This window comes from Rhineura floridana, chromosome 6 (assembly GCF_030035675.1).
Source record: "Rhineura floridana isolate rRhiFlo1 chromosome 6, rRhiFlo1.hap2, whole genome shotgun sequence".
Lineage (NCBI taxonomy): Eukaryota > Metazoa > Chordata > Lepidosauria > Squamata > Rhineuridae > Rhineura > Rhineura floridana.
In genome coordinates this window covers 96,379,323-96,405,682 of record NC_084485.1, presented here as the reverse complement: position 1 = coordinate 96,405,682, position 26,360 = coordinate 96,379,323, and the positions used below count along the sequence as shown (strand labels likewise).

The following is a 26,360-nucleotide window of genomic DNA, read 5'->3' as shown; positions in this document are numbered from 1 at the left end:
CTTCTATAGGAATAAACGTTGCCGTTTTCTACACAGTTGACTCCTTAAACCTCATTGATTTCAATGGGATTTAAGCAATTTAACTGTGTGCAGTACAAACACAAGGAAGAGGAAGGAATGGAATCTAGAATCACATTGCCATCTCAATAATTTTCCTGCAAGACAAAACTTGGTGCTGTCCCAGAAGCACCTCTGCCCTGCCCTTCTTTGTGTTACATGCAAAATACTGGAACCTATCTATACCATACATCTTGCCAAAAGCTATTTTTACAATTCCTCCAAGTTGCTATGCTCAGCTTATAAAAGTAGTAGGAGATGAGGATAAATCTATCAAGAACTACCTTAAAAGCAAAAGGAGCAATGTTGCTTCTGAGGTGGAAAAAAGATCAAGGAGGCAAAGATTAGTAACACAAATGCAGCCAATGGAAAATTGGCTCTGGCTGCTATAGTGGAGCAAAAAGGCCAGAACCCCCAAAATTAGGACTCTAAATGATGGTGCTCAACTATTCATTGTGGGAAGGGCTAGGTGGATTGGGCTCCTATCCCAATGAGAGGCGATGTAGGCACCAAATGGTTGCCAAACAAGCAGTGTTATTTGGCAGTGCCCTCTTGAGTTGTCCAAAGCAATCACTTTTGGGGTGAAGGCTGTTGAAATTACACATTTTAAACCTGTGAGCTCATTACTAGAAAATACTAGATCTGGGTGTTAGTGGATACTTTGTCTGTGGAACCCATTTTAGTCATTAGTAACTGTGATTCTGCCCATCCACTCATTCACACACAACAGAAAGAATATTCTGTGGGGGGAATGGAAAACCAGTTTGACTTGTAAGCACATCATTCACTTCCACAATGACACCAACAAATGTGTACATTTTTTATGTCATGCACACATACACATGCACACATACACGCTGTTGACAAATGAGCATCCAATACTTATCCAATGAGAGTGGATATATGAACAAGTAGTTCATGGGGTTGGCAGCACTATAAATAGGCATGACAACTTCAACAATTGTTTAAAATCTGCTGGCTGCTTCAGAAAACAATGAAGCAATAAATCAAGTATATTCCCTTCCCCATTATACCAAGCAAGAGACATTACTATGATGCTCTAGAAATATCAGCATTTTCTAATAGATTGTAATTCTGAGAGTAAAACATGTCTTTAGCAGGGATGTCAATAGCAGGGATGAGGAACCTGTAGTCTTCCAGATGATGTTGGACTCCAATTCCCATCAGCCCCAACCAGAGTTGTCAGTGGTCAGGGATGATGGGAGTTGTATCCCAAAGCATCAGCAGGGCCACAGTATTCCCATCCTTATTAATAGCTTCAGTGATAATCTTTTATCACTAGAATCTCTTTCCCTCTTCAACTTATTTGCTGTTTGAGGGAAAACTCTGACACACATTGGAAATAATACTCGAATGTTGCTCCAGAATGAAAGCTCATTCCAACATAGAAAGCCTAAAAGGGAAACAAAAACCCTAAAGAAGCAACAGAGGAAAGAAAAGCATTTTACCATTCCTTGATCTCTCCTCCTTTCCTCTTTCTAGTCCACATCCTCTCATTTTGACCATCAAAATCCCAGCACCACCACAGTGATTCACATGGGGCCATTTATTTATTTCATTTTTACTCCACCCTTCATCATAAAGTGATCTCAGAGTGGGTTACAATAAATATAACAAAATATCTATACAGCAAATGAACAATAGAGCATTACAACAGTATAAAATTCATTAAAATATTGCACATTTCTGCACATACCTAGAGGTGTTGGATGCTTTCAGATATCATAAACCCCTACCCAACATGAGCTCAAATGTGAGAAGGTTTGAACTAATCTGTGGTAATTTAAATAAAAAGCCTCTTGCTAAGTATTAGGATAGCTTCAACATCGGAATGGCTGGACTTGTTCTGGAAAAGTAGAAAGCAGCTGTCCATTTGTGTTTTCCCCAGCCCATGTTTATATCAATACTCTCATGACCAATCTCACAACTGGTTTTTCTTCTCTGAATAGTGGCAAGTCGACATGCTAGCTACAACCACAAGTAGATCCCATGTTCGCATTTTAGATTATAATTTATTTTTCTATAATGTTTGAATGACAGTTGCATTCCTGTTATTTTCTAAGATCTGCAAATGCCAATCAGCCATTACAGATTGACCTATGGTGAAAATGTTGGTCTATCTTGCTATAATACATGAAGCAACCCACAGAGGATGCTTGGCTTCTTCTCCATCCTTGCAAGATCAGATTCCTCCACCCCCAGAGGAAGTACAGTATAAGGGTAAAGTGCTGCAAATTGTCTCTGTGTTAGACATTCACAGCCTTGCATTTCAATGTTACACTCTGTCACATGAAGACAACAGCTTTTATTACAGATTAATGGGATGCAGAGGCTGTTAAGGACGTAAGACTTATGTTTGAGCTTTATTTTGATGCCACAATGAAATTCACATTTTGAGTCAAGTTATTACCACTTTGAGAGGGTACTGACACAGGGCTAAGAGGGTTTACTGAAGTTCTTATGGGTACGGAGACAGTCAGCACATTAACCTTTTAAATAAATAGCTTTGGTGATCTCCTTGTGGGTTATGTGCATGACCCACATATTGATAAACACAGCCCTAACACGTTGCAACAACAGTGAATTTACTTCTGTCGCCATGGAGATATATGGGAACAATATTTCAGGGTCAGGTATTGATTGCAGGTCAAGGCTTTTCTGACGTACGGAAACTAATATAATAACAAAATAAAATAAGGGAGTGCAAAATACATATATAATAAATAAAAATCCATTGGTTGACCTTATAATGGAATGGAAAGTAATAATAAATGGAAACTTAATTGGAAAGGTAGAGGCTGTTCTTTTTCCCATAGAGATGTATGATACAAATAGACTAAGAACAATCAGTTGGTAGAGTCAATGTGGTGAAATATTGCTGGACTTAAGGCTGTGGTGTGGGTCCACATATTTAAATGTCCTCCCATCAGAAACTATGGAAAGCTGGCTTGTAAAAATGAAGCTTATAATCTAGTATTCTACAACATTCTATTTTTCTATGTGAAGGGAGCATTTTTACCTGCAAAAGCATTCATACCCATAATTCCCCACCTATAGCTTGGAGTGATATTTTCTATAAAGAATTGTGCAGCACTTTACACTTCCTTACACTGATTCACATCTGCCAGTTTAATGCCTGTTCACCCAGTTTGGAGCAATCCTTTGGTAGCTCCTCATGATCCCTGAACAATTTGGTGTAATGAGCAAACTTGGCCATTTCATTACTCACCCCTAATTCCAGATCATTTATCAACAAGTTAAAAGCACAGGTGACATTACTGGTTTTTGAGGGGGCTCCACTTATTTCTTCCCCACAATTGTGAAGGTTATTTATTTTTATTTATTTATTTAAAATATTTCTATCCCGCCCTTCTACCTTATAATAGGGCACTCAGGGCGGCTTACAAAAATAAAATCAAACATGTACATAATAAAATTGTAAACAATAAAATCACATAAGCATTAAAATAAATTAAAATACCTAAAATACAATTAAAATACAATATATATATACACACACATATATACAGATAAGACAGTTTAGAAAGCAACAAACAGAACTTCACTCAAGCTTGCTCTGGATCCCTATAAGGATTCCGTTAATCACCTAAAATATATATATAAACGTAATTGTGATTAACTAAACAGAGGTTTTTATTATATTAACAAAACATTTCAGCTTCCGCCTTCATCAGCTGCCAACATACAAATGCTGTTACCAAGGTGGCAGTTATAGAGCTTTGAGGATGGAATGCTCAGAGGGGCTTCATTGGCAGAAGCTAAGTGATGCTGGTACTGTCCTCCAGGTTCAGGCCATGTGGAGAACTTTTGGATTTACTCTCTGGACACATTGGCACCACATGTCCTGAACCTGGAGGACAGTACCACCACTACTTAGCTTCTGCAAGTGAAGCCCCTCTGAGCATTCCATCCTCAAAACTCTATAACTGCCACCTTGGTAACAGCATTTGTATGTTGGCAGCTGATGAAGGCGGAAGCTGAAACGTTTTGTTAATATAATAAAAACCTCTGTTTGGTTAATCACAATTACGTTTATACACACATATATACATATATATAGGGATTGGTACTAAAGGGACTACAAAGATAAAATTTAACGGAGAAGGCATAGAATCAGTATCAGATTAGTTAGACAGGACTTACCATTGTGAAACCTTTGATGGTTCTGCTTCAGCAAGACTTATTCTTCTATATGTTTGGTAGTTCTCTCTTTAATAATGCTTTCCCCTGGTTTTCCCAGAACAGACATTAATCTAACTGACCTGTAATTTTACTAATCCCCCCTGGATCGCTTTTTAAAAATTGGTGCTACATTGTCTACTTTCCAGTCCTCAGGTGTGTGGGGTGATCTTGGAGACGAGTTACACATTTTTGTTAGAAGATCAGCAATATCAGATTTTAGTTCTTGGGTGGATGTTATCTGGATGTGGTGATATGTTAGTTTTTATTTTGTCAGTAAGGTCTAGAACTATATCTCTTACCACCACTATTTGTTGCAGTTCCTCAGACTCCCTTCCCGAGAAAGTTAGTTCAGGCACAGGGATCTGCCCTACATGTTACACAGTGAAGGCAGATGCAAAGAATTCATTCAGCTTCTCTTCCCTCTTTTAGCATATCTTTAATGTCCTTGTTATCCAAAGGTTTAACTATCTCCTTAGTTGGTTTCCTGCTACTAATGGGTTGTATCAAATATTAATCATACTCAGAGTAGACTCATTGAAATTAACAGACATGACTAATTTAGATCCATTAATTTCAGTGGGTTTACTCTGAGTTATTTGGATACAAGCCAATGTATTCAAATAATATTGTTACATGTTTTTAGTGATATGCTCCTCAAATTCTTTTTTAAAAATCTCTTATCTGCTTGCATTCATTTTGCCAAAGTTTGTCTTTGTTCCTGTGGACAAGATTTCCACTTTCTGAAGGAAGACTTTTTGCCTCTAGTGATATCCTTGACTTTGCTTATTAACCATGCTGGCATCCTCTTGGTCTTGATGTTACCTTTCTTGACATGCAGTATACATTCTAGCTGAGATTATTATTGTGGTTTTAAATAACCCCCAAACATTCTAGAGATATTTAATCCCCTTGACTTTCCCTTTAACATCCTTTTTCTCAAACCCCACATTTTGAGAAGTTTTTCTGTACTGAAGTCAAATGTTACTGTACTGGACTTTCTTGATAACTGTCCACTTACATATATGTTGAATTTGATAGCACCGAGGTCACCCTTTGCTTTGATACCTTGGATTCTCTGTTAGCATTACAACAACAACAAAACCCTTAAGCCATTGGAACTGTCATGCAGTCAATTTAAGGTACAGAATTAAAAACCTGATTCTACTGTATGACTTTTGGAGAAGGTCAATACTATGTTTTGCACTGAACCTTTGTGATAAAAAACAATCTCACCATCATGGACTAGCATGAGATGTTTTCCTGTTTGCCTAAGACATTTTACTACTTGTGCATATAGGGATAAGTGCATGTCATCCATTCCATTTCATTATTTCTTCTATGGGTTGGCTCTGCTCCATGTTCCACTCTATTTGCCTTCTACTTTAACTTGGAGATTGTTCATTTCATGATTGGGTGCCATGCAGAGCTTCCTGCAGTTTTCAATTTACCCCTGTATTTTTCACAGGTTACAGTTGCACAAGTATACAAGTGCATTGATTAAAATTGATTATATACCCAGATAATCACTGCATTCTGCATGTGAGCGCATCCTGCAGATACCATCTCATCAGGAAGTCTGTTCCGCACAACATAGGAAGGAGACCTTTAGTGCTATGGCACCTACCCTTTGGAATTCACTCTCCTTAAATATTAGACAAGACCATCTCTGTTGTTTTTTTGGTGCCTACTGAAGACCTTCCTCTTTCAACAAGCCTTTTAAGTAGATACTTGATACCAGTCTGCATTTGTATTGGAATTGTTTTTTAAGAGGTTTTGTTTTTAAAGATCCTTTATTTTAAAATATGTTTTTAAGAAGTTTTGTTTAAAGGTGTATTTAGTGTTTCATCATCTGTTTGCTGCCCAGGCTCCCTTTGGGAGGAAGTCTAGGAATCAAAACCAGGAATGGCAGCTCTCTAATGCATCTCTAATGCAAAACCAGGAATGACAGTTCTCTAATGTTGTTCTACAAACAAGAACATGTAATTTGGAATTCCAAAATCCAGGGTGAAATTCATATGGGAAAATGTTGTTAAGCATCTTATTTTCTAGTCGTGCCGGTTAAAGTGGCTATGATGATGGAGGTGGGTTGCTATTCACATAACCAAAATACTGATAAAATTATTGTAGATGCCTGGTTAGTACCAGGTCCTAGAAAGAAAGGCTCATTGTGCTTCACTAGTTGGCTGCAATTCTTTAAAGCTATTGCTGCCCTCATAGATAAAGAAAAACTTCATAGCTGTGGTTTGATTTTCACCATGTACCAGTTTTTCATAGTTCCAAAGTAGAGATTAATTGCAAAAGTAAAGTCAGAGGACAAGAGGTAAAATAGAGTTCAGGTGAAGAAAAATTTGCCAGCAAGAAATGTGACAGAGTAATCTTGGAAGGCAACTCCACTTAGTGATGGTTATGGTACATCAAAAACTAAATGTGAGGCACCAATGGGAAGTTTTGCAGAAAATAAAAGAAAAAAGGCTAATGCTATTTCAGCTTTCATTAGTAAAGATATCCAAAATAGGGGCATAATGATACTGTTCTTGGCATTGCTTAGGCTAGGGATTCCTAACAAAGATTATTGCCCTATGTGATGCCCTTCCCTGGCTCTCCCTGTCAGGTTCCTACCTGCTTGTGGCTACTGCCTTTCACTAGGCACCACCAGGGACTCCACCAGTCCGGACTGTCCTTTTTTATGGTTTCTCTCTCCGCTCTAGCACAGATCTCACTAGATCCCCCTGCTAGGCAGCACCACCAGTCACGTTCTATAACCAATGTTCCCAGAGACTTTGCCTGAGTCTCTCTCTGTCTGGTTACTTTTGTGACTCCGTGCTTATGCTGTTCCCAACCCCCTTGTATCAATGCAGATAACTCATATAACTCAGGGTTGCTCTGGATACTTATAATGTTATTATTCTCCCCTTCACCGCTGCCACCATTTGTTACTGTTGCCCTTTAGCCTTGGTAATTACCTTACCCTCCCTTCTGGTCTGTGAAACCCCAGCCAAGGATCAGGCCTTCAGTAAACCAAAATAGTATTTATTAAATAACAGAAATAACAAGATTACTTTTCTAATGGTACTTAAGCATATGGTTTCATCTGTTCCTGTGATACTTGACCTATCATTAACTAGAACTCCCACTCCCTCTTTCTCCACTCTCTCCTGACATCCACCACCTAACACCCACCAAACACCTCTCAAACACCTCCCAAACACCTCCAAAACTCCTCTCAAACACCTCCCAGATTCAACTGTCATTCTTCCATTTATACGCTCAGCCATTCAAACGCTCAGCCAATCATCCAGCATTCTACTGCTCATCTACTCCCCCCTCCTCTTTCATTCCACTTACCATGTATCTTCTATACAAACAGCACTTACCATATTTACATTAATACAGGAACATCACACCCTACTGTGAGAATGCATAGAGACAAGATGGAGGATATGGCAGCTGCCTGGCCTTGTTTGTATCACCACCTGGCTTGTTTTAAATTTGCTGGCTGAGAAGGGCAGAAACAGAATAATGATGGAAGGTAGGAGAACTGAACACATCTTGCGTGACTAGATCTGCAGAATATTGTCTCTTGTCATTCACTTGGCTCCTCAGTCCCCTTTGTGGAACTTGACACTGGGTTGCTCCCACTGGTAAAAATGCATGATTTTTGCCAGTACCACTTGTGCTCCTCAAAAATCTGCTTGAGAGGGTTGCAGGTGATGGTGGTATTTCATCTGGAACTATGTGGAAGGTTGTGCTAGGAGCTGCAGGAGGACAGGGAATTGGCAAAAAAGAAGATAATAATAACACCTTCTACCAGCAGGAACCTCCTCTGGATTGGTGACTCTCCTGTGAACAAGAGGACAATTCAGGATCAAAGGATCAATTGTATTTAGAAACAACTGAGGCATAATCTAGTCAAAAGTAAGCACTTTTCAATCCTGTTGATTCCAGTGCTGGAGATGCCTATGCGACCAATGGTATATTTAAACATTTAAATTGTTAAGTGCTGCATTTGAACAACTGACAAACCGAGTTGTTAAGTGTTTATCTGCAAATTGGGGGGTCAGATGATCCTCCCCCATATATGTTAAGAGGTAGCGGGACCATGTGGAATAGCCCCAGTCCATACCATTTGTGGGCTAGCCCTAAATCCCATCACTAAGACACCCAATGATCATGACCCATCCATTTGTGCATTCAGTGTACATGAGAAGTGGATTTAATGATCTTCCATGTGAGGAGAGATTCTGATTGGGCCTTGCATAAAGGATGTCTGGTCTTGTACATTGATATGCATGTCTCCTATGTGTGTTGATCACAAGTGGTTTGGGCCACCGCTGTGGACAAATTTACAGTGGGGTGCAGCTAGCTTATGGTCCGTATCACATGTGGAAAGGTGTCTCAACTGTACCTCTGCTTTAAATAAATGCTGAGAATTGCTAATTTATCAAATGGGAATTTAGTGAGTGTAGACAGGATTGACAGAACTGTAACATCATCTAGGGTACAAGTTCTGGGACAGACATCTGCAAGAAGGGAGGAAAAGGAATGGCAGTTGGCTCCACTGGACCTCTCCTACCAATGATGACAATAGGTAGCACATAGACCTCTTGCACACACACATGTGCGCAAACACAGACACATGGATTAAACAACTTTGAGGAATGAAGTGCCAGTCACTCTTTCCATTAATCTGAAAGATAAAGGCAGAATATCTTTAAAGTTAACTGCAGAATGATTGCTAAGTTTATTCAGAAACTTTTTTCACTTACACACAGATAGTGGTCCCTGGATCTGGGCTTGTCCAAGTTTGAGCACCTAGGGCGTAGTTTATGTGGACAAGAGCATGGGCATGGCTTCCAAACAGCAACAATTTTCTATACCAAATTGAAAGTATCTTTCAGTTTCTATGGCAAATTGAAGATATCCACCAGTTGTGCTGTAAGGTTGTATTATATAACTGAAGAATGGAATTTATATTGTTTTTATTCTACTCAAGGGTACATTGAATACAATTCACAGGGTGATTTCATTATGTCTCCCTCAAATAATCCCACAATGGCTTTCATGAGCATGGATAGTTCAGCAAATAAGAATGAACCAAATCCTACACATATTGTGCATTGGAAAAATATGTACATTTATTCCAAAATAAAAGAATGCACTATAAGATATTCAGTGCATCTACTGTCAACATGCTAAGGGATTATGACTGTAACAGACACATTTTTGCACCACCAGTTGTGACTAAAAATCCCCAAAGCAATTGATTTTGTCCAAAGTTAGGTAGGAAATAATTCTTAGTATCTTTGTCATATACTAAAGCCCTTACAAAGAGAATGTGATGACAAGCTGCAAAAGACAAATAATATCCATAAACTCAGTCAGGAATTTAATGTGGTTAAATAGAACTTTTGGGAGAGAAAAAAATATCAGCAATCCCCACCCCCTCAGCAATGAACAAGAAGGTGACTGACACCTGTTAAGCAAATATAAAGGTGCAATTGATCAGACTTCACATGATGTTTTGTAAGTGCCGGAACCTATATTGCAAGGTAAATGTTACAGTGAAACAGCTTTGAGAAGAATAGGATGTGATGCGGGATGCTGGCTGCTGTTGAAAGCAGCAGGCCCAGATAGTTCCCTCTAGTACAGGGGTGGAGAACCCTCAGGCTCAGATTCTGAATGCGGCCCTCCATGTCTCTTTGCCTGGCCCTTGGAACTTCCCCAGACCTCATTGACCTTGCTTCACATCCCACGTGTTTTTGCCTGGCTGTAATGTGTCCTAATTCTGATAATGTCTCTTGTTTGCCTGGATGGAGGATAGAGAAGGGTATTTGAGTGTGCATAAAAACTAGCCTACTGGACAGAGGTAAATTTTACGTTTGTTGTTCTGCTCACATTTTCCTCTAATCCTCCCCACTGCTGACACATGGCCCTCAGAAGGTTGCCTAGAAGGGAACTAGTAACATGTAAAGAAAAAAGATGCAAACTGCACCATACTGCACGTGCCTAGCTTCTGTGCCCTCGGAAAGTTGCTTAGTAGAGAATGTGGCCCTCAGGCTGAAAAAATGTTCCCCCACCCTTGCTCTAGCATTTTAAAATATGTTCCCCACAACTGGCAGCCAATAAAATGGAGCACAGATGGAAAACAATATGGAGATTTTATAGTACATAGTGTCACTGGGTAGAGAGGAAAGGACAAGATCCTGAGCAGCTCTTTTCAGCTACAGCCCTGTGCCCCTGCCATGTCTAATTCCAGCCTTCGAGCCAATGTCTAAGTCAATTCAGTATCAGTTTAACATACTTAACATGATTTCAGAATATTTAACAATTACAAAGGTTTTTTGTATTTAGAAAAACCTCACAGAATCTCACAGTTATCTGTCATTGAAATATTATATTACCACTGCACAGACTATACAAAAGTTTTGTAACAGTATAAGAAACAACACATTTCACTGTCTTCCAAATGTTCAGATCTGCCAATAGAACTATTTTTAAATTAAAGAACAAATTGTTAAAAACATTTAGGCAGAGCAATAATTTCCCACAACAGCATTATTTATTTTCTTATATGACTAAAATTATTGCTCCAATTTAAAATATAAATGGAGCTTGTTTTCCTTCCAGATCTGCTACAGACCTCACTTCCATTTCTGTTGTCACTTTATCCATTTCACTGATCTCTAATGCCTTGATCAACCATACTTTTACTGCTAGGATAGCTAGTGGTTTCTAGTGATGGACAAGGATGGTATGAACATGGTAAAGTCTCTCTAGGTAAGTTGATAGGGTAAACATTTGCAATTAGTTTTTTTCCTAGGAATTTAAATAAATAAATCTACCCCCTTTTTGCCTATGACAGGAGAGGACATGATGGGGTTCTCAGAGCACAGTCAGGCTGGTGTATCTGGTATCCTAGTCCTAAATCATATTTAATTGGTTAGCTTAAATCCTCATTGTTTATTGCAGAGAATTATTCCCAACACACTGGAATGATGCTGTTGTGGTGAGGCAGGAATTTAGATTAAGAACATAAGAACAGCCTACTGGATCAGGTCAATGGCCTGTCTAGTCCAGGATCCTGTTCTCACAGTGGCCAACCAGACCTGAGCTGGACCTGAGCACAACAGCACTTCTCCCCCCCCACCACCTGTGGGAGCGAATTCCATAAATTAACTCTGCACCGGGTGAAGAAGTGCTTTACTTTATCCGTCCTTATTCTTCCAAAATTCAGCTTCACTGGATGTCCACACGTTCTAGTGTTATGATGGCAAGGGAAAAAACTTTTTTCTATCCACTTTCTCCATCCCATGCACAATTTTATAAACTCCCATCATGTCAGTTTTTACTCGCCTTTTCTCTGAACTAAAAAGCTCCAAATGCTGCAACCTTTCCTCATAGGCAAGTTGTTCCATTCCCTTGATCATCTTGCTTGATTAGAGCCACAGCAGTGGAAAGAAGGGCTTAAGACTTTCTCCTTCCTCCATTTTCTTGATTTAACTTGTTTCCCAAGGCTGCTATTAGTCATGGGTAGGGGGAAAAAGACAGGTACCTGTATTCTGCTTGTCTTCCCGCTTCCCCTGTTAGAGATGCCAGTGAAGTCCCCTCTAAACTATTAGGAGCTTCAGAAAGGGCATTTAAATGAGGAAAACAGACGGTTATGAAATTTCTTGATGCCCCAGTGCCACATCTTCAGTCCGAATTATCTACTCTGCCATGGCTGCTTTTAAGCAAAGAAAAAGGTATACAAAGATCTAATCACAGACTTCCCATGTCATTTCAGCCATTGCTGTGCATTTTTCAAGGCAACTTCTGCTGGTATATTGCTGCTAAACTGATATGTTGCTAGTACTTGTGCTCTGTTCTTTTTTAGTTACAAAAGAATTTCAGGAAGAATCAAGTGATCTAATAATGAGTATACACTTGACTGAGTATTGCAATGGGGCCACCAGACCTGCTTGGACTTTTGTATTGCCTTGTACAGAGTTGCTGAAAAGGTTGTAGGAGTAGATATTGATGGGTGTTTTGTAATCTCTGGCTGAAGCAGTTGTTTTACCTATTACTTGGGACAGTTATGAACTGAGATCTTGTAAGCTGGGGCATATATATTAGAATTATTCTCAAGATGTAAGGGAGAAGCAAAAACATTAGGGACAGTTTATTTGGCATGCTATTTCCAGAAACACTTACAGAACCCTCAGAAATATTACATTAAGATTATTTTTGATATGAGTATGCTCTCTGAGACCAAGCCTACAAGTTGATGCCTCAGGATTACACATCTCAAGATTGCTCTAGGTGTCTACTATGTGGCTTGCTTTCCCTTGATGATATTAAATATGTAATAGTTTTAATCATTTATAAACTGCTGCATCTTACTATGGGACATATTTTGTCACTTTTGCTGTTAGAAGGCTAGCTATATTCAAAGAAAGGGTGAATTTTTCAAAGTATGTTATCTTTGGAAGATTGGCCACGGTCAGTAATGCAATTTCCATTTCAAGTAATTTTGTTCAAAGGGAAAAAATTCCCCCTTAGGTTTAAACCATAGGTTCTAAAAGACTGAAATCTGAAAATAAAGAGGCACTAGCTATAGGTGCTGTTCAGATTATGCCTCTTTAAACTACTCAGAAATGTGGTTAAGCTTCTATCTTACTTGCTTTTAAATATTCAAGGTTATTGCTCTGCATTAAACTCTAAACCCTTTAAATGCCTTCTTTGCGGCAAAATTATTTAAGACTGACAATCTGAAAGGTTTAAAAATCAGTTTGTGAAAAGGTGAAGCTAGGAAATTACATCACAGATGTTTCAGATATTGTTAATATTTCATAGTTTTTATTTTTTAAAAAGACAGTTTTAAATGGTAGTAATATCAAAATTCTGAATTGTCAGTAGTACTCATTTAAGGTAACAGCTACTGCAATTCATGCATACAGTTAAAACTTTATAGAGAAATAAAAATAAATATATTTCATGACCATTCAAACAAGTTTTGGAGGATGTAGAGTACCTTTTCACCAGTGTTGGGTAACCCACGTTTATGTTAATCTATTATAATATATTCTTTTAGATATGGACTTTTACTTATTGGCCACAAATGATGCTACATGCCGCATGCTGAGCTGCACATATTGGGAAAACCAGAAATTAGGCCTGTGTTACACCTAGCTAGCTAACTCTAGTATATACAGCAATATTTCTATTACTTTCAGGCTGTTTTCATCCTTTGCCATCAAGTACTCAAGTAAAAGAAGAAAAAATAGCCACTATGATTGTGAGTATAGTGAGAGCTTTAAAAGAGTAAAGGGAAACATAGGGTAGCCATTTTTTCAGATCACTTAAAGTTATCTCTTTGACCTTTAGCAATAAGCACCCAATCCTGCTCTACTTTTTATAATAACTACAGAATAAACAAGCTCTTACTTCTCATTGCAGGTAGACATGCTTCTTCATTGGTGGCTGGGTAGAGAACACAACTGAAACAGAAACTGAAAAACATAAGTCTAACTCTGTTCCATAATAAAAAGTTCTAACATTTAACTCTTCAGGGGCCACTTATTCACTGATGTTTTTAGAGGGTCCTATTCTTAAATCGATCCTGTTCTTAAAATAAGCTTTCATTCTTTAAATGGAGGTTGACATTGTCTGTCATGTGCCAAATTATAAGGAAGACAATTTCTCCCAAAAATTCATGGGAGGAGGGCAAAGCACAGCTCTAGGGGGTGTCTTCATCTACCTCCATGACTACAGGGCTGATCCTAGTCAGTGACTGGAGACCACATGGGAACTATATATATATATATATATGCTTTCCCTTTGCATGCTCCATTAATTCCTGGTTTGTGACAAGACATAGCTTGTTGATACATCTAAAATGGTAAACTATGGTTTGAGCTTGTACACCAACTTAAACCATGGTCTGCAATCCTGTTTGGGAGGGCAAATGTAAACCATAGTTTGTAAGTTCATATGTATCAATAAATGTTTATTGCTTGTTGTTATATGACTTCAAGTTGATTATGACTTATGGCGATCCTATGAATCAGTGACCTCTATTATAAACCACCCTGTTCAGGTCTTGTAAGGTCAGGTCTGTGACTTCCTTTATGGAATCAATCCATTTCTTGTTTGGTCTTCCTCTTTTACTACTCTCTTCTGTTTTTCCAAGCATTATTGTCTTTTATAGTGAATCCTGTCTTCTCATGATGTGTCCAAAGTATGATAACCTCAGTTTCATCATTTTACCTTCTAGTGATAGTTCTGGTTTAATTTGTTCTAACACCCAATTATTTGTCTTTTCCGCAGTCCATGGTATGCGCAAAGCTCTCCTCCAACACCACATTTCAAATGAGTTGATTTTTCTCTTATCTGCTTTTTCTACTATCCAACTTTCACATCCATACATAGAGATCGGGAATACCATGGTCTGAATGATCCTGACTTTGGTGTTCAGTGATACATCCTTGCATTTGAAGACCTTTTCTAGTTCTCTCATAGCTGCCCTCCCCAGTCCTAGCCTTCTTCTGATTTCTTGACTATTGTCTCCATTTTGGTTAATGACTGTGCTGAGGTATTGATAATCTTTGACAAGTTCAGTGTCCTCATTGTCAACTTTAAAGTTACATAAACCTTCTGTTGTCATTACTTTAGTCTTCTTGACGTTCAGCTGTAGTCCTGCTGTTGTGCCATCAAATGTTATTTTACTATCAACCATGACGTAACTAAGCAAGGTGAAAAAAGGAAATGCATGAGCACTGGGCCCCTTCCTATAGCTCCAGACTTCGGTTTGGACTTAAATATGAACTGACAAATTATATATGGGCTCCTACTGGGAGAAAGGGCGGGATATAAATCTAATAAATAAATAATAAAATAAATAAATATCTAAACATGGCCTGCAAAGTTTAAGGCAGCCCCTCGTCTTTACACATTTCATTATACTGATCCTTTACAAATGGATTCTAAATAATTTTGAGGGATGGGAGCTTACGAGGAGCAGGCAGAAGGAACTACTTGTTTTGCTTCCACTGCAACTAGAGTCAGTCCCCCCCGCCTTGTGTTTTTGGCATGATACTACATAAGAATATTGTGTTAAGACTGTAATTAGAGATGCCAGTGAAGTTCCTCAACTAGGCTCGGAGAGAACTTTGGAGGCTCCCAGGACAGTCAAGCTTTTCAAGCTTCTCAGCTGGATTAAAATCCAAGATAAATAAGAATTCCCAGCATCCTTCCTCCTACAATTCAGCCTTCCTTGTTTCCAAAAACACTCCCCCCCCTTCTCTTTACTTGATCACTGGCAGTGATGCAAACAGCAAGGAGAGAGGAAGGAGTTCTGTCTTCATCGCATCACATTGCATTAAAGTCTTATATGTTTCCATGATGGAATGAAAGCACTGGGTTTGTACCATACCTGACATTTTTTAGTCTCACATGAACAACATGCTTTGTGGAATTTCATTTTCATAGCACCTCAGCAAGGTTTTGCCCTAGAACTACATTAAAGTAGATAAAATCTCACATAATTTTTTGACTGTATCAAGCTGCTGTACCCATAGGACCCCCCATTTCATGTCACTGGATAGAAGGGAAAAATTAGATAGCAGTAACATATCTCTGTGAAGCCTCTATAAATGATAGAATCACAGCACTAGCTGTCTTTGCTATGACAAGGCCTCAGGAAAAGCATTTGACGTTTTTAGCTCCCTGGAGTGTATGTATTTTAGCTGAATTTTGAAATGTACCTCTGTCAATCAATATAACATGCTACAATTACAGTGACATGAACCTCTGTACTCTCCAGGTTAAAACAAATCACGTTACATATAATAATAAGATTTGTTTAATCTTAATGATGGCTGAATGTATATACTTAATGTTCTTTTTTGAGAATATATAGTAATGTAATTCAACCCAGTCATTGGGTGGAATGCTGTATATTTGTTGTTGTTTTGAAGTGGAGCTGTAATTACCATATACTGCAGTCTTTGCTATCAAGTTTAGTATCAGACTATAGGGGACACAGACAAACCCATATTGTAGCCAGGTTTTCAAATTGGCTTTTACTTTGACAGCATGAAGGGAAGCTTTGTGCTTTAGAGAAGAAATTAACCTGCAATGTTTATTGCACTACATGTTCACTGTGAAAGCACACTCAAGTTTCTGGGATCAAATGCAATGCTCTGCAGCATTTTCAATTTGAATACTATATGTGTTAGACTTTGGGGTTCAAATAGGGATGGACAAATCTGAAAATTTCAGTTTTTCATTTTCTTATCCCCAAATTCAGTTTGCCCCATTTCTGAATCAGTTTGCAATACTTAAAACAAAAGCCCATGTGAAAATTTGTTCACAGTTCTGTGCTTATTTCTCTTTACATACCCATGATGGTATGTATTTTTGCCTAAATATACACATTTGTGCTAGCAATTTCCCCTGCAGAATGCATTTCTGTATGTTATTTTCATTAATATATGTATCTGTGTGCACATGTTCCCCTAATATATGCATTTTGGGGTTGGAGAACTATATTGTAAAATTCAGAAAAGTGCAAACGATAGCTGCATTTCAGTTCCTGTATTGGTTCAGAAAGAGCAAATTAGGTAGGTTTGCTTTAAAATGTGAACCAGATGGACTTTTCCCCCATCACACCGTGAACTCTGATACCACCTCCTTACTCTCAGGACCACTGTTTCCCCAGTTTTTTAATGTTTTAGTGCTTTTTAAATTCTCTGCACAGTATTGTTTTCTGTTGCTGATTTTATTCTGATACTGTTTCAACTGTTTAACATTTTACAACTTTTTGTATTTTTTATACTTCACAGTATTAATTGAAATGTGTGGACTGACCATAGAATGTTTTCTTATGGGTAGCAGAAGAACGATTTGTTGTCCTCTGCACTGAATTCTTGTAGCCAAGGAGATAGGTAATTGGGGGAAAACAATGTCCTGGATTGTGTAAGGTCACTAACTCACATGCCTACCAGTCTCCAGGTCATTGTGGAAATGGTGTTGTCATAATCCCTTTGTCACACTGGAAGCCTCAGTGAATGCAATACCTGGAACCAAATAAGAAATGTAATTTAAGGGGTGTGTGTGTATTCTCAAATTAGGAAAAAAGGCTCCAATAATGAAGAAAGAGAGCTGGAATGATGGTGCAAATGTGATCTGGTACAGGAATAGAATAATCCCATTTACAAAGGATTCTAGAGCATTACAGTACATGAAAAAGTAAAAAAGGAAAAGGAAAGAGTGGAAAGGAAATATGGTAAAAGTGTTACACTGATGCATGTCCTGTAAGTCTGTTCCTGAATCCAGGGCTGCCAATAAGTCATCAGCTGTGTTACAGACTTGATTTATCATATAAATTAGCAAGTTGCTATCACTGGCACACTCTGATTAGATATCAGATTTTCAATTTTGAGGAAGGAAGAGCAGTGAGGAAGTGAAGGAGAAAAGATACCTTAGGTAGGGATGCACACAATCATTCACTCTGTTTCTGTGGAGTTTTCTGTATTTATGTCCTATATACTTTGGTATCAGTGGAAAATCTGCAGAGTTTCAAATATCCTTGCTTTCTGTGCATTTTTTAAAAATCCCAAGAGTGCAGATATGCAAATAGGTGCACATTATAGTGGAGGGCCAGTCTCTGTTAACATTTTGCATGCACAAATGTCTGTGAATTCTTAATTCATTGCACTTTATTTAAAAGATTTCTAGACTGCCGTTCAGAACGAACTGCCCCCATAAGGTGGTTTATAAAGATTTAAAACACAGAAAGTTTTTATGATGTTGTTAATGGTAATAATGTACCCCATCAGCACTAATTTATAAACAGCACATCAAAATTAATCAAATATAACCAGGAATAAAGAGGTCGTCTGCAAGACATTGCCAGAATAGGAGCTGGTCTACCAAGATTCAAATCTCCACTCAGCCATGAATATTTGGTGAACTTGGGCCAGACTCTGGATTGTATTCAGTGTAGCACTAAGTCACTGGTTCTGTGAGTGCAAACATTTCTCCTGTGCAATAGAATGTTTTCCTCCTCTCCTTCCTCTGTGCACCCCCTAAAACTGTTATGGGGTTTTTCCCAGCCCTCCAGAGCAGATTTGGGGATGATGTGAGGAATGCATGAGGAGGTAGAGGGGGGAAAGTGCTGTCATGCTAACACAATTATTTAGTTGAATGCTTCCCACAGTTTCTCAGCCTAACCTGCCTCACAGGGCTGTTGTGAGCATATTGAACTTTTTCTCATGGATTAATATAGTGCAAGTGTAGATTAATTTATTTTCTTATATGGGCAGACCATGATGGTGGCTATGCCCTGAAAAAGCAAGGGAAAACCCCAGATTCTATGCAGATCTAAGGACTGAGGTTTTAGGCTGGAAAACCTTGAGCACAGCCATGATGCATTCCCAATTTCTTGGACTTCACCTTCAAATGATTCTGTGTTCCTTGTTCTCATTCTACTAATAATAATTCCATTAAAACTCTTATGTGCCATTAGATCCATCTCCTTTGATACTCCAGTTACCAATACCATCTGAGGCTGTAATCTTTAAAAGTAGCTCTATGGATTTGCCAGAAGCAATAGAAGAGCAGCTTGAAAGTGGCTGTAGTAATTTGAATATATACACTTGATAGCAGTTGCAGCTTTCCCTCAGGAATAAAAGTTATTAATATAATAACAATAGGTCATTTGGAAGGATACATTGACATACTGTTCGGAGAGTTGTTCTTGACAGGTTCCTTTTTTTTTTTTTTTTGCCGGTTAAATAAAAAAATGTAACCTGCAAATTGGAAACATTTAGTGTGATGCCAGAGTGGAAAGGGGGCTTCCTAAGTAAAGTCCAACTGAATTACAAACATAGTCACTCCTGACCTCTGCAGTTAGAGCAAGTAGTGTAAAGATTTCTTGTATTAGTTATATCCTAACCGTGGCAGGTCAGATTAGAAGTAGTTAAATCACACTCTGAATTGTCTCACTCAGTTATTAAGTCCATGCCTGTTCTGCTGCATATAGAAGTAAGACTTATTAAAAGGGCTGCCTGTAGTTCTACTAACCTCAGTCAGGTGTGTCTTTGCATATAAATTATATGTGCCTAAATGTGATTATTTCTGACATGAATACAATAGAACTAAATATACAGTTGATTTTCTGCATCACTCTCTCAGTCACATCTGAAAAGTTGAGCATGTTTGTGGTTAAAGATGAACAAAATAATTAGATCAGACCATTTACTGTGGGTTAGTGTTTTAAAAGAACTTCAGCGTGTGTGAAGTGCCAAAGCTCCCATGTGCCTGCATTTCTAGTTTCAGCTTTATTGGGTTCATATTATTCTTCATCTAGTGTTGCAAATAGTTAGAAAAAAATGTACAGATTCTAGACTGATAACTTGTCTAGTAATGTTTCATGCGATTTAAGTATATGGCAAATGGGAGACTGGGAGAATATTTTGCATTACGCATTTACCACTTGATTTCCCTTGAGAAACAACTGTCATGCTGAATTTAAATTAGTCATACTAGATGTTTTGGAAGTTCTGATATGTACCTAAACTATTTACAAGTGGAGTCACTGCATATAGGATGCCCAAATGCAACATGCTTTTGAAAATATTTACTTAATATTTTAGTGAAAATGCTCAGTAAATATTTTTAGCAATTTCTATTTAATATTCGGTATACCTGGAACTGGTGTATACACACACTACAGTAATATAAGTAATTTCTTTCCAGAACTAGTCTGAGCACTTAATGTTCATTCAGCTTTTCTTACTGAACATTAGAAGACTGATAAAGCCAAATGTGACTTTATATAATCAAGATAGTGCCACTGAGATAGCTCCATTTTACACTATTATGGTTTGTGTCTATTTTTTTATGTTACCTTGAGCTCAGCTCCATTGCATCAATTTAAATGAATATACAATAGGTTATTTTAAAAAATGCAAATATTTCCACATGTTTGAGATTCTTTGTTCTCTGACATAGTCATGATTAATGAAAGCTTTGAGCAGAAATGCATAGAGGCAATGCTATCAGTAGTAATTCGATCCAAAATCCAGTGCATTGTTTTTGCTAAGGGAGTTGCCGAAAAGTTGACTTCTAAAAGTCACTTTTAAAAGGGATCAAGGCAGGTAGAAAAGGAAAAACAATGTACATCATCACCTTGATGGGAGGTATGGACTCCATATTTGGGAGCACTTGTTCCATCTCACTGTTGGTAAACATATACAGGTCTCTCTATCAGTATAAAAAAGTAGATGCATGATGACCGAACTAGATATGCTGGAAAAAGATTCACGTGCTTCTCAACACATAGAAAGCAAGGGATAGGGGCCTGATTTTAACAGTAAAAGGGGCATATGGGTGAAAACAACAGATTTTTTCTTTGGCTGCCTTTCATTCAGCCCATCTCACTGATCACTGTTCTTTCTGCCCAGCGGCGTCACTAGCTGGGTGTGGGGAGTGCGAACCGCACCAGGGTGACACCATGAGAGGGGGGTGTCACCCAGAGTAGGGTTGCCATATTGCCCGGTTAGCCGGGTTTTACCCGGATTCTTTGCATGCCACCCAGCACCCGTTTAGCCCCTTAGCTGGCCCGGATTCTCAGCTTTAATTTAAAAAAAAATTAAGTTTCTAAGTGGTCCGGTTCTCGAGATATACATAAAAACGTCAGGCCCACCCACCCCCGTTAAATCTTTTTTTAAACTACTGTATAGCACTTCGTAGCTTTAACCCCGCCCGTTCAGGATTGCAGCCAATCAGTGAAGTGTTTGGTTGACCTGTGGCAGTGTCTAGTAAACCTCATTGCAAGGCCAGAAAATGGTGGTTCCCCCCCCTCCGGTTTATCTGAAAATCTCATAAATTGGGTAAGTATATACAGATTTCAGTTTTTCCCCCTCTTGTGTATAGGAGTCAGATCCTGGGCAGTGTTTTGAAAACCTTCCCAATACTTGCTTTTGTGGGGGTAAAAGCATTGCTAATCCCATATGTACAGAGTAAATCCCACTGAATTCAATAGGATTTACTTTTGAGTAGACATGGTTATGAATGTGCTGAAAATCAATGGGACTTTGGAGTGAATGTAAGAAAGAATTGTGTTTGTGTTCTCTTTCTGTCCCCCCCCCCTCCAGTCCTATTTTAAAGCAAGTAGGCAGGGCTTACTTAGGTATTACAGTTTTTATTCTGCAGGAAACTAATACTGATTTTTTAAAAACTAATACTGATTTTTCTGCAATGACCAACTGGTTTGACAATAAACTATTATATGGGCTGTATGTATTTATACATCTGCAGTGTGTGTGTGTGTGCAGTCTTTCCAACAACCCTGTGAGGTAGGGTTGGAAACCAAGGCAGCTCACAACAAGAAATAAAGCCATTTAAAATCCAATAACCATAAAAACAAGTATAAACAGTTGCAAAACAGCATAAAGTGGCATGATTCAGAATTTTGGGTTGTGTGAATGAAGTTGCTTATCACTTGAGGTTGCAGTTCTGTCCCTGTTTGAGTAAGTTCCACTGAATACACTGGGACGTGCTTCTGAATAAATAAACCTAGGATTGCACTATAAATATCTTTACAGTTTGTGTAAATAATAAATATATTTGATAGTCATGCTTATATAAATATTTCTTCATTTATCATATTTTTGGTTTTTGGTTAGGAATCCTGACTGGTTGTGAGATGCTTAGTTTTCTGCCTTACTCATAGGAATCTTGTTGTGGTTGGTATGGTAATACATTTAGGAAAGTGTTACTGCCTTTTGTGTTTTTTCCCCCTATTTGCATTTCACTTATCTTTAACCTCATTCCATTACAGCCATAGAAGCAACAGCAGCATATGCAAGATAATTAACTCCCATTAGTGATAAGAGCAAGAACTTATAATTATTATTTTAATTAAAACAAGTACTTTGAAGAGGACTTTTTCTGAGCCCAGGACTGGGTCTTTCATGATGCCCGGTGGGGGGGGGAGCAGGAGAGTAGTAGATAAGACAGACATCCTGGCATTGGTAATCTAATTAGCAAGGTATGTGTGGGGTTGTTGCACACTTCCAGGCCCAGTTTCATTTTGAGTATGGAGGTGGAACCTGTGTAGATGTGGTTGATCAAAGGGAGAAGAAATTTTGAGTTAAGCAAAGCTCTGCTTTTATAAAACCTAAGAAACATGCAGATACTTTGAATGTCTGAGTGCCTGCACCAGTGGAATACTGGAGGACCTTGTAAAACTTGCTGCAACAGTATTTAGAACTGAGCATGTGGCGTGAAAGACTCCTTTTCCTAACATTTTGGCTTGTTTTTCTCCACCCACCACATCTCTGAAATATATCGTATATGTAATGGTTAACCGTACTGCTGCCCTGACTTACTTTATGTTTGTTGCTATTTTGTTTTTTAAATTATGTTTTTATATTGATTGTGCATTTTTATTGTTTTTCTTATATTTGTAAGCTGTCCTGAGCTCTGTTTTTAACAGCAGATGGGCAGGATATAAATCCTCTTAATCAATCAATCAACATTCCATAGTGTTGGAAACTAGAGTCTAGGCATTTAAGGCTGAAAACGTTAAGTTTTTTTTAAGAAACGATTTCTCACATCTTTCCCCAGTTTTTGGTGGTAATTCCTAGGCACAAAAACAAAACAACTGGACAATCCAAATATTAATATGCAAATATTTGCATAATATGCAAATATTTGCACAATATGCAAGTTAGCCTGCCCGGATTTGTGGAACTGGAATATGGCAACCCTAACCCAGAGCCACCCTGCCCCAAGGCACCCTAGGTCTGGTATGGGAGGAGGTCCATGGGGGTGACTGTGACACCCTTCCCTGGCTCTCCCTGTCAGGTTCCTACCTGCTTGTGGTTACTGCCTGTCACTAGGCACCACCAGGGACTCCACCAGTCCGGACTGTCCTTTTTTATGGTTTCTCTCCCCGCTCTAGCATAGACCTCACCAGATCCCCCTGCTAGGCAGCACCACCAGTCACGTCCTATAACCCGTATTCCCAGAGACTCTGCCTGAGTCTCTCTATCAGGTTACCTCTGTGACTGCGTGCTTAAACTGTCCCAACCCCTTTGTATCAATGCAGATAATCCTGGTTTGCTCTGAATACTTGTGGTGTTATTCTCTTCACCGCTGCCACCATTTGTTACCCTTCAGCCTTGGTATTTACCTTACCCTCCCTTCTGGTCTGTGGAACCCCAGCCAAGGATCAGGCCTTTGGTAAACCAAATATATTTATTAAATAACAGAGATAACAAGATTACTTTATAAAGGCACTTAAGCATATGGTTTCATCTATTCCTGAGGTACTGGTCTTAGTATTAATCCAAACTCCACACTCTCCTCACATCCACCAACTCTCCACCCAATCTCCTCTCAAAAACCCACCAAAACAACCCACTCACGTTCACCGTCCACCCAGATTTAACTGTCATCCTTCCATTTATACCCTCAGCCATTCTAAACACTCAGCCAATCATCCAGCATTCTACTGCCCATTCACTCCCCCCTCCTCTTTCATTCCACTTACCATATATCTCCTATACAAACAGCACTTACCATATATACACTAATACATGAACATCACAGGGACACCATGAGTTACCGCACCGGGTGACACCAACCCTAGTGACACCACTGTTTCTGCCAAGCATCCTTCTGGCATTGGAACATAGTGGAATAGAAAAGTTTGAGAGGGGTGGGGGTACTTGCCTGATCTAGAGATTTGTTAATAACTTCACTTCCAGGTTGATCCTGCTATGTGTGCACTTCCAGGGGAGGGCTTACTCTTTGCCTCTCTGCTTGGGACAAGACAGCCAGAACCACTAGTGATATCAGTGAGGAAAGGGAATTCTAGACTCTAACTGCCATCAAGGATGTGGGAAGAAGTGTATGGTAGGAGGACTCCTTACCAGCAATGGTTACCTTCTCCACTCCCAGATTGGTGCTAGTGATCGCCCATCCTCCCATGTATTTCTTATTTTAAAATATGAACTTTGTTCAGGCTGCAATATATGTAAAGTTTCCTGCACTTTTCAGTGTTTTTTTCTTTTTCTTTTACAGATTACAGATATGCACTATCACATAAACATATAGGACGGTATTTAACTAAATAAAAGTGCTACTTCAAGGATTAGCACTAGTACAATGAGATTTCCCCCCTTCCTCCCCATGAACGGACCTATGCCATCCCCAAATCTGTTCTGGAGAGCTGGAGGAATCCTCAGAACACATTTAGGGGTACATGGGGGGAGGAGAGGGAGAGAACGGCCTGTTGTACAAAGAGAAATCCTTGTGTTGTTGGAATGTTCTCCTTGGTGCTGCATTGAATACAATCCACAGGGTGGTATTCAGTGCTAGTCCTATTCAGAGCAGACCCATTTAAATTAATAGACATGAGTAATTTAGTTTCTTTAATCTCAATGGGTCTAATCTGAGTAGGACTTGGTTGAACACAACTCACAAATTAAAACACTGATCAAAAAGGAGAAAAATATTAAACGTTATCAAGGCTTCTTTTTGCACTGTGATTTCATTAATTCTCGTGTGTACATGTGAATTCATTCAATATAAGGCAAAAATATTTCTGATGTAATAGTGTGATCACATCAACATTACTTTTTATCTAGTGCTTTTTTAAAAACCACACCAGACGGTGAATTTTGAAATTAGAAATTCTGCAAGTTCAGCAGAGCAGCAGAACTACCCCAAGATTAAGAAACTTGGCAGTGCTGAATCTCTCTCTCCCAGTAATGGCATGATAATGGTGTTCCCTCAGTCCGGCTTTAAAGAAGTCTGGGCAGGAGCACTTTTGCAGGGAGGGAGGGACCACTTCCGGTTCAGCTCCTGCACTGGCAGCCACCCCCAGTATGTAGTGTGAGATCAGCTTTTCGCCTTAGTCAGGGCCAAGCAGGATTTTTTTGCTGTCTCCTGTGATTGGCTGGTGGATGGAGATTTTTTTTTTTCACATTGCGGTGCTGGGTAGGTGCAGTTAGTGATAAGTGCCAGATAATTAACTTGATTGGTTCAATTCGGCCACTTGGCAGGTGTGTGCAGGAAAGGGAAGAGCTGGCACAAAAGGTGAGTACCATGAAATACTTTTCCAGAGCATTGTGATTCCAGAGACCTGCACACAGGGCTCTGTAACCCATTGGGCGGAGTATGGGTCACTTTTGAGGTTAACTCATGTCACTAATTTTAGTTGTGTGGCTTAAAGGAGGCATGAATTGGGAAGGCCACCCTCCCCCACGTGAAGGGGTATGGCAGGGGGAAAGAGGTGGAATTAAAGCCACCTTTTCAAACCTGCAGGGTAGACTTGCCCAAGCACAGGTGGCTTAGGAGCCTTATAGAGTTGAAGGTTTCCCACATAATTTCTCAATGCAGTACAGAAGTTTTAGTGTTGTAGTTTAATAAAGTGGCTCTAGTTTACCTTATACCTTGTATCTTGCCACTTTATTTTCCTGTCTCCTAACATAAGGAGCTTTTGCTTTAAAACTGTTGCAAAATGGTAATCCTGTGCAAGTTTACTTGCAAGTAAGTCCTGTTGAATCAGTTATGCTTGCTTCCAGGTAAGTGTGCATAAGATTGCAACCTATAGTATTTATTTATTTAGTGCCATTCTTGAACCTGGAATTCTACAAAGAAGAGATCAGATGGGTCTGTAACTCAAGGAGCTACATCTTGGTTTGTTTAAACAGTTGATATTTTGTAACTACAGCTACACAGACTTCAATGCTGTATTAATTATTGTGTTTTATTTATTCTTGGTCCTAGGGTTGCCAGGTTCAGGGCCTGAGCCTGACCCTCTATATTTAGGAGAAGAGAAAGTCAGCCAAGTGCAGGTGTTCTTGCAATACTGTAACGGGAAAAACCACAAGGTGGAAATATCCCTTCCCCCTGCACAATTTTTAAAGATACAGAAGACCTCTTGGAGGCCGGGCGTGGCAACCTCTCTGTCTGTGGAGACCATAGGATCATGCCCTAAGAGCTACTAAACATAGTAAGGCATTCTTCTGAGTAAATATGCATAGGAATACAAGGTTAATAGCAGAAGTCCATGATTTTTTTCA

The 26,360-nt window shown here is 39.0% G+C and overlaps 1 protein-coding gene across 17 annotated transcripts in view; it reads left to right on the top strand.

Annotated features, from left to right (window-relative positions):
• Positions 1 to 26,360, top strand: part of DAB1 (DAB adaptor protein 1) — a 416,583-nt gene that overhangs the window by 172,432 nt on the left and 217,791 nt on the right. Inside the window, exon 2 of one of the 17 annotated variants that reach the window (XM_061633177.1) lies at positions 7,675 to 7,810. The exons of 15 other annotated variants lie outside the window; for them this stretch is intronic. In XM_061633177.1, coding sequence (XP_061489161.1) covers positions 7,801 to 7,810 — 10 coding nt within the window. In that variant the 5' untranslated portion in view covers positions 7,675 to 7,800. Of the gene's footprint in view, positions 1 to 7,674; positions 7,811 to 26,241; positions 26,291 to 26,360 lie in introns of those variants that run through there. One more of the 17 variants, XM_061633185.1, reaches the window with a different exon arrangement.